Below are 8,646 nucleotides of genomic sequence, written 5' to 3'. Positions count from 1 at the left end.
AGGGATTGCAATGGGGAGTTATACATGATATAAATGATGAATTGATGGGTGCTGACGAGTTGATGGGTGCAGCACACCAACATGGCATAAGTATACATATGTAACAAACCTGCACGTTATGCACATGTACCCTAGAACTTAAAGTATAATAAAAAAAAAAAAAAAATGTGATGTTGACCAGTCGCAATGTGTGGACTTTGTTTGGATCTTGATCTCAACAATACAGTTATACAAAGATATTTTAGCATATTTGGAGGAAATTGAGTATGGCTTGGTTATTAAATTATATAAAATAATTATGGTTAAATTTATTTGGTGAGATAATGATATTTCTGTTATCCTTTTTAAAAGTTCATATCTTTGGAGGTACATACTGCTGTCTTCAAGGAGAAATGACATAATGTCTGGAATTCGCTTTAAAATACAGCAAATCCCCCACTCCTCTATCTCAAACACCTAAATAAAAAGAAATGAACAAAAGATTAAAAGTGTGTGTATGCAGTGGATGGAACAAGAATGGCAGAATACTGATAACTGTTGAAACTGGATTATGTGTACATAAAGCTGCATTCCTATTACACAATTCTCTCTAATTTAGTCTGAAAATTTTTACCACACAAAAAAATGCTCCTTGGCCCCTCTTTTTTAGGGATTCTTTAAGAAACTGGAGATTTAATCTCATCAGCAATTTTTTACAAGGCTACGTTTGCCCTATCTTCATTCTCCCTCTGCCTGGGGACAGTCTGCAGTGCCCTTCAAATCTGGTCCTACCTTGGTCCTCTGGGTATTTCTACTGCTTTTTTAATGCAGGGACTTCAGGGAGTCCCCCTCATACTTGTCAACTAATAGTCCCACTGGATTGGGGTCACTGCCCCAAATGAGGTGTCTCTAATTTTAGATTGGAATCAGGAAAATCCAGATGGGTTTTATAAGTTGCCACTTACAACTGGTATACATTTCAGCCTATGAGCAGAGATGTGCAGGAGATAGTATGCAATTTTCTTATATAACTCCATTTAATTTGTCATTTAAACCTGGTTCTGTTGATGTCCTGTTTGGATTTCCACCTCTCCCTATTTGGAAATCATACAGGGCTGAGGTTTTGAGAGTGGGGTGAGAGCATAGTCTCTGGTTATTGGAGCATACAGCTGAAGTTTAGATGCCCATCAGCTCAGTTGCCAGGGCATCTTTAGGCGGTGTGGCTCCTATGCCATGTGTGAGATAGGTTGCCATGATTCTGCTTGTATCCATAATACAGCCAGCCCTTCTTGAAGTTTTTGCCACATGTACCTCTTCAGCCACATTTCAGAGGGCTCCTCTCCTCCATAGTTTGAAGATCTCTCTCTCTCCCTGACCTAATCAGTACCTCTCAACACTGTAATAGAGTAAGAAGGGGGCATGCCTAATTAGAAAAATCCTGCTTCCATTATGTTTCTGCTAACTTTCCTCTTTCCTATGGAGTTTGAGATTTTAGAAATAAAAGTCAGGTAGGGTATGGTGGCTCATGGCTGTAATCCTAGCACTTTGGGAGCCTGAGGCAGGAGGATATCTTGAGGCTAGGAGTTCAAGACCAACCTGGGCAACATACTGAGACCCTGTTTAAAAAAAAAAAATTAGTGAGCTGTGGTGGTTCATGCCTGGTGCCAGTTGTTCCAGCTACTCGGGAGGCTGAAGTGTGAGGATCACCTAAGCCCAGGGGCTGAAGTGACCTATGATCACACCACTGCACTCCAGCCTGGGTGACAGAGGGAGACCCTGTCTCTCAAAAAACAAAACAAAATAAACAACAACCACAGCAACAAATAAAAAACAAAGATAGAAAAGTCAAGATGATTAACATGCTACTGCTGCTTTCAGCCCTGCCATACCCTTCCTCTGAGCAATGAATACAAAGCCTGCTACCTGCTTGAGTCCAGAAGGGAAAGGGTGAAAAAAAGGAGAAAAGAAAAAAATTAAACAGCAACATGTTAACATCTCAAAATATTCTGCCACATTTGAAATAAGGGAGAGTTGAATTCATTAGAGGACTTCTACTGGAAAAAAGGAATTGTTCTTGAAAAGGAGGTCTCGCAGTTGCACAGACTGTGTTGGACCTAGGTCCGCAGAACGCTGTGATGTCATCACTGAGGTCAGAGACTCTGCTGTGGGCCTGGTGACCTTTGAACCTTAACAGCCCTGCAATGTAGTGAGCACACTGGGCAGTGCTGCTCGTTCACTAAGCGATCTTGAGTTCTTCAGCTGTTTAGGAGATTCGACTACGTTTATTCATACTGAATCTTTTTAATGAATTTCCTGAGAGCCAAGAAGCGCCAATCTACAGGAAAAAGGGGGAGGTGGACATTAAGCATCTTCGAGAAACTCTTCTAGCGGATACCATGAAACGACGACAAAAGAGGAAACATTTGGAAAATGAAGAGTCCCAGGAAACCGCTGAGAAGGGAGGAGGTATGTGCTGGGCAAACTGTCTGGGTCACAAGCGTCACTGGCCAGCCTGAGCCTTTTTTTAAAATTTTATTTTTGAGATGGAGTCTCGCTCTGTCGCCCAGGCTGGAGTGCAGTGGCCGGATCTCAGCTCACTGCAAGCTCCGCCTCCCGGGTTCCCGCCATTCTCCTGCCTCAGCCTCCCGAGTAGCTGGGACTACAGGCGCCCGCCACCTCGCCCGGCTAGTTTTTGTATTTTTAGTAGAGACGGGGTTTCACCCTGTTCGCCAGGATGGTCTGGATCTCCTGACCTCGTGATCCGCCCGTCTCGGCCTCCTTTTTTTTTTTCTTTCTTTCTTTCTTTCTTTTTCTTTTTTTGAGGCGGAGTCTCGCTCTGTCGCCGAGGCTGGAGTGCAGTGGCCGGATCTCGGCTCACTGCAAGCTCCGCCTCCCGGGTTCACGCCATTCTCCTGCCTCAGCCTCCCGAGTAGCTGGAGCTACAGGTGCTCACTACAATACCCAGCTAATTTTTTTAAAAAATTTTTTTATTTTTAGTAGAGATGGGGTTTCATCGTGGTAGCCAGGATGGTTTCGATCTCGTGACCTCGTGATCCGCCCGCCTCGGCCTCCCAAAGTGCTGGGATTAAAGGCGTGAGTCACCGCGCCCGGCCAGCCTGAGCCTTCTTTGGGGAGGAGGAACTGAGGAGAATTACTACCCATACGGTAGTGACGGGGAGACCTGGCTGTTGGCTGATGCCGGCACATCCATCTTGAGGGTACCCGGATGTGAGATGGACAGGAAGTCCAGATGGCACTGGCACATGATACAGAAAGCCAGCCCTGCTGGGCTGAGAACTTTTGTTCTGGGGCTGCTGGTACCTGAACTATGTCAGTCTCCAGGCAGGTCGGGGACCCACTTACAGAGACCCAGTGATGCAACCTGAGTCTCGTCTTTCTCTCATTCTCTTTATTTACTCTTTCCCTGGGGTGACTGAGGTGGAAGGTGTGAAGGGTGCTGGTAGAAATCTATGAGTTGCACTGCCCCTTTTAGCAGAAACGAAAGAGTAGCCCAATGAGTTAAAGGCCTTGTTGAAAAATGTCTTGAGAAGTGAAATGCTTGTTAGAAAGTAGATGAAACACTTGTTTAGGGATGGCGTCGTACTGAAACCTCGGAGGTTTGATTTTTCAGCAGGAAGAATTAACCAATTAATCCAACAGAGTTTGTGAATCCACAGTGTGGGACTTCCCAGAGGAAATGACACACAGGGTAAGGGTCTTTGATTGCTGTCAGATTACTTCCCAGGATGCATGATAATGGCAGGTATTAAATGTAAACAAGCCGCTTATCCTGAAAGGGGGATAGTCACATGCAGGAGACAGGGCAGAAAGGAGCCTGCCCCAGAGATGGCCCTCGAGGCTTCTGCCCCAATTAGAGCTCAGCAGCGCCTATGAGGCCCAAGGTCATAAAGACCTGTAGGTTGAGCCCTGGGAATGGAGGCATGAAGAATAGGCATGGAGAGCAGGGGGCTGGGACAGGAAGGGAAAGGCAATGGTTTTCCTCTCCTTCATCTACCCTCACATTTCAGAATTTGTCTGTCTCCTGTGTGTGTGTGTGTGTGTGTGTGTGCGCGCGCGCGTGTGTGTTGGTGGGGGAGGACTGGAGATAATGGGAGCACAGTGGTGGGTTCTGCAGGGTGAACTTCCTGTCACCATGCCTGGGCCTGGGCAACACTCAATACACATAACAGTGTGTACCGAATTTTTGTTAAGGGTATTCCAGGAGACAGTCCCTCGTATGCCCATATGTACTCTGATACAGAAAAAGAGTCACACACCTCCACACACAGTGCATGCAGTTAGACACACATACCGTTCCTCTATTACATACTCACACAACCCATGTGTGTGACAGTCTTTTCTTCCTACAGAGATTTCATGTGTGTGTGGGGTGTGTGTGTGTCACCTCAACTCTCACACAAACACAGCTACCTTAAACTATCTCTAAATACCTCTTTAAGAGCCAGTCACACATCACACATGCCATATCTGTAGCACATTGTGTAGCAGAGCGAGGCCTGCTTTGCACAGACCACGATGAAACAAAGATTCACCACCATCCCCTTATTAGGGTTGCCAGATAAAATACAGGATGTCCAGTTAAACTTGAATGTCAGATAAACCACCAATGATTTTTTAGTATGAGTGTGTCCCAGATATGGTATGGAACATACTGACAGTAAAGATAAGTATGACAAATATTGCATGGGACATACTTACACTAAAAAATTATTTGTAATTTATCTAAAATTCAAATTTAATTTGGTATCAGCTGTTTTTTTGCTAGATCTGATGACCCTTATATATTCATAATGAGCTAACCTATGATATACTTATATTTCTGCTTAGTGTCTGTCTTCCTTGTCGAGAATGGAAAGTCCACTTAGAAGAAGGACTGTTTTGTTCAGTATTCCTAGAGCCTAGAAGAGTGGACTGGTGTCTGATACATGGTAGCTGTTTATGAAATATTGCCAGATGAATGAATTAATTGTACATTATAAATACAAGCCACACCATATAATCAGGAAAAGTTACATATTGCATAATTCCAGGGTTGTAAACACAAACTATGCACACAAACTCCATAGACACAGACACATGTTTCTATAATATACCCACACAAACCTACACATATCAAAGGCTATCTGATATGTATCACTCTTACACTTCAGACCTGTTCATAGTCACCACACAGGCCTACGTTCCTAACGATACACTATCAAAATACCTGTTGACTGTCATTAAATATTGGAGTATCCACCAGAAGGCTGTCTCACAAACCATGTGTGTTCACCACACCTGACATACGTCAGCCACTCAGTAAATATTTGTTGGATGGGTAAATGATGCACAAACATTCCCCATCCACCATATCTCCTTGCCCTTCATACCTTTCTCAGGAATGTCAAAGTCCCAAGAGGATGCCCTGCAGCCTGGATCCACTAGAGTGGCCAAAGGCTGGAGCCAAGGGATGGGGGAAGTTACTTCTACCTCTGAATACTTCTCCTGCGTTTCTTCTTCACGCAAGCTCATCCACGGTGGTAAGGGTGCAGGGCTCCTTGGGCATGTGGCTCCTTGGCTGTGGGGTTCATTGGGCATGAAAATCTTTGAGTGTGGGGCTCTTTGGGCCTGGGGCTCTTTGGGTACAGGGCTCTTTGGGCCTGGGGCTCTTTGGTTGTAGTGCTGCTGGAGTGGAAGACTCTTTGGGAGTGGGACTTTTTGGGTTTGGGGCTCCTTTGGTGTGAGATTCTCTGGGTGTGAGGTTCCTTGAGCATGACACTCTGGATACAGGGCGCTATGGGTATGAGACTCTTTGGGTGCTGGGCTCCTTAGGTCTGGGACATTTTGGGTGCCGGGCTCCTTGGGTAGGGGGCAGGAGGCCCATAGATCCAAGGATGAGGCTAAGAGGAAACCCAGGGCAGTTGGATATGATCAGAGCTCTGCAGAGGTGTCTGGGCAAGATACAGTGCTGTTAGAAGAGCATGGATATGAGCTCAGTGCAGGAGAGCATGAGCCCTGGTGTGCAGTCAGGCAGTCAGGGAACAGAGGCCAGGAAAGTCTGCTCTTGGGGTGTAGGGCAACAGGACCAGATTAAGCACCTTCAGCGGAACTACTTGGGCTCTGACTTTGCCTTCCAGAGAAAAACAGAGTTCCTCAGCCCAGGCCTCCAGCACTGCAGCAGGACTCTAGCTCAGGCCTACACACCTCAAACATACTGCCACACGCTCCACAGGTACACTCTCTGCACACATCCCACACAAATGCGTGACCTGCAGTGCCATTCTCCCACACTACCTCCCACATTCCACAAATAACACATCAGTGATGGCATCAACTCACATCCTCATAGCACACACATGCTGCCGACATTCCACATAAGCTGCAGTCCTCACCACCATACTCCACACCCATGTATACAGACACCCCAGCAACATCCCTACACACAAATGACACTAGAATCACTACCCCACAATATGAACAACAAACACCAAGCTCACCACACAGCTGTATCACACCACAGTCCCTCTCTCCTGCACCACACATATTCAACTTATGTTCCCCCAGCTCCTGGCATGGCCCATGCATCTGCTCATGTTTCTAATTTCCTTTCCCAGGAATCCAGAGAATACATCGAGACAGCCCCCAGCCTCAGTCACCCCTGGCCCAGGTTCAGGAACGAGGAGAGACTCCTCCCTGCTCACAACATGTCTCCTTGTCATCCCATTCATCCTATAAGACTTGTGTGTCCTCTCTGTGTGTAAACAAAGAGGAAAGGGGCATGAAAATATACTACATGCAGGTACAAATGAAAAAAGGTGTGGCTGTCTCCTGGGAGACAGAGGAAACTTCGGAGTCCTTAGAGAAGCAGCCAAGGATGGAAGAAGTGACCCTTCCTGAGGTTGTGAGGGTAGGTACTGCCCCCTCTGATGTGTCCACCAGAAACCTCCTGTCTGACAGTGAGCCCAGCGGGGAGGAGAAAGAGCATGAGGAAAGGACAGAATCAGACAGCCTGCCAGGCTCACCCACCGTTGAGGAGGCACCCAGGGCCAAGACTCCTGACTGGCTGGTGACCATGGAGAACGGCTTCAGGTGCATGGCCTGCTGCCGGGTGTTTGCCACCGTGGAAACCCTCCAGGAGCATGTGCAATATGGGATCAGAGAGGGCTTCAGCTGCCACGTCTTTCATCTCACCATGGCTCAGCTGACAGGCAACATGGAATCAGGGAGCACCCAAGAGGAGCAGGAGGAGGAAAATGGAAATGAGGAGGAGGAGGAAGAGAAACCAGCAGCAAAGAAGGAGGAGGAGGGGCAGCCCACAGGGGAAGACCTTGGCCTGAGGAGATCCTGGAGCCAATGTCCAGGCTGTGTGTTTCATTCTCCAAAGGACATTCCAAAGGACAGGAAGTGAGCAAGGGCTGGGTTGTGGGACCGCTGAGGGAGCAATGGCTTCCCTGAGCCAGTACTCTCTCCCCATTTCAGGCTTAAGTCTCTGTAAGGGAGATTTGCGGGCTTTATTGGCTCAGGGAACAATGGAAGGGGACATAACTGGGATCCCTGCTTCTTGCCTAGGCATCTAATAAAGTCTTGATTGTAAGTCAGGACTTGTCTTGACCTTTCCAGCTCCTGCAGGAAATTCTGAGAATTTCTAAGGTCACGTTAACTAAGAAATGTCTTTCTTTGGTTTGATTTTCACACAGCAGCTGAGACTTTTGGGCCAGAAGATACTGGAAGATGGTGTGGCCTTCTCTTGCAAGAGGTAAGGAGTGAGATTTGCAGTTTTCTGAGGCTGTGTGATGAGGGCCCAGAGGAATCCAAGGGAAGGAGCTGCAGGGATGCACTGGGTCACCTGGTGGCTCTGCAGCTGCATCAACTTGTGGTGCACCTGGTGCTTCTGGGGAAATTGTCCTCCATTTGCTTAGACGATAAGGTGAAGAGCATTGACTGGGAACTTTCTCAATGTCTCCATGATTGTCCTCAATTCTAAGAGGAAGTACTGCAGGTCTTCAAGGCAGAGAAAACTCAGTTTAACCTCAAGAGCCAGGATTGGCCTGAAAGGACAGGCTGCCAGCAAGATCAGAGGTGTGGAGTCTGAGAGCCTTTGGCCTGAGCTGGGACCTAACCTCAGCCCATGAATATAGCCCTTGAGGAAAAGGGGTATTTGGAGAAGTAACAACATCATCCTCATGAGATACCAAGAGACCTGGAAATGTTTCAGAACCTTCATTTTGCTGCATTTGATCTGGAAACGAACTCACTGTGGGGGTGCATGACTCTGAGCTTTAAAACAAAGGTGAAGGGTAACTGTCTAGTGATGCTTGTATTGTTTCTTGCCTCTTCCTGTTCTGCCTCAATTGTTTTCTTCACTTTCAGGGAGAAGAAAGAGCCATGGAGATAGTAGCAGACAGACTGCCCAAGGTATGAAGGAGATGAGGGACCAGCACTCAGTCTAACATGTAAACATCATATGTAATAAAGGTTGTGTTTCAAACCTTCCCTGGATATATTATTTAATTAACAAATTAATCTAACTATCTATTCATCATTTTCTATTTTTTTTTCCTTTTTCTTTTTCTTCTTCTTTTTTTTTTTTTTGAGATGGAGTTTCACTTTTGTTGCTCAGGCTGGAGTGCAGTGGCATGATCTCGGCTCACTGCAACCTCTGCCTCC

General features: G+C 46.6%; 1 protein-coding gene across 1 annotated transcript; it reads left to right on the top strand.

Annotated features, from left to right (window-relative positions):
• Window positions 1–2,297: 2,297 nt before the first annotated feature.
• FAM170A (family with sequence similarity 170 member A) lies at window positions 2,298–8,382 on the top strand. Its single transcript, XM_010353792.2, has 5 exons — window positions 2,298–2,445; window positions 5,379–5,519; window positions 6,594–7,383; window positions 7,677–7,735; window positions 8,350–8,382. Exons 1-4 carry the CDS (start codon window positions 2,376–2,378, stop codon window positions 7,681–7,683), a joined length of 1,008 nt encoding a protein of 335 aa, XP_010352094.1. The 5' UTR covers window positions 2,298–2,375; the 3' UTR covers window positions 7,684–7,735; window positions 8,350–8,382.
• Window positions 8,383–8,646: the final 264 nt, after the last annotated feature.

Source organism: Rhinopithecus roxellana, chromosome 3, assembly GCF_007565055.1.
Source record: "Rhinopithecus roxellana isolate Shanxi Qingling chromosome 3, ASM756505v1, whole genome shotgun sequence".
In the NCBI taxonomy this organism is placed as follows: Eukaryota; Metazoa; Chordata; class Mammalia; order Primates; family Cercopithecidae; genus Rhinopithecus; species Rhinopithecus roxellana.
This window is presented reverse-complemented; position numbering and strand designations above follow the sequence as displayed.

Excerpts from the sequence above, each read along its gene's own strand:
- FAM170A (XM_010353792.2), top strand. The coding sequence starts at position 2,376 with ATGAAACGACGACAAAAGAGGAAACATTTGGAAAATGAAGAGTCCCAG. Across the intron at positions 2,446-5,378 it reads AACCGCTGAGAAGGGAGGAG|GAATGTCAAAGTCCCAAGAG; the intron begins GTATGTGCTGGG and ends TACCTTTCTCAG. Across the intron at positions 5,520-6,593 it reads ACGCAAGCTCATCCACGGTG|GAATCCAGAGAATACATCGA; the intron begins GTAAGGGTGCAG and ends TTCCTTTCCCAG.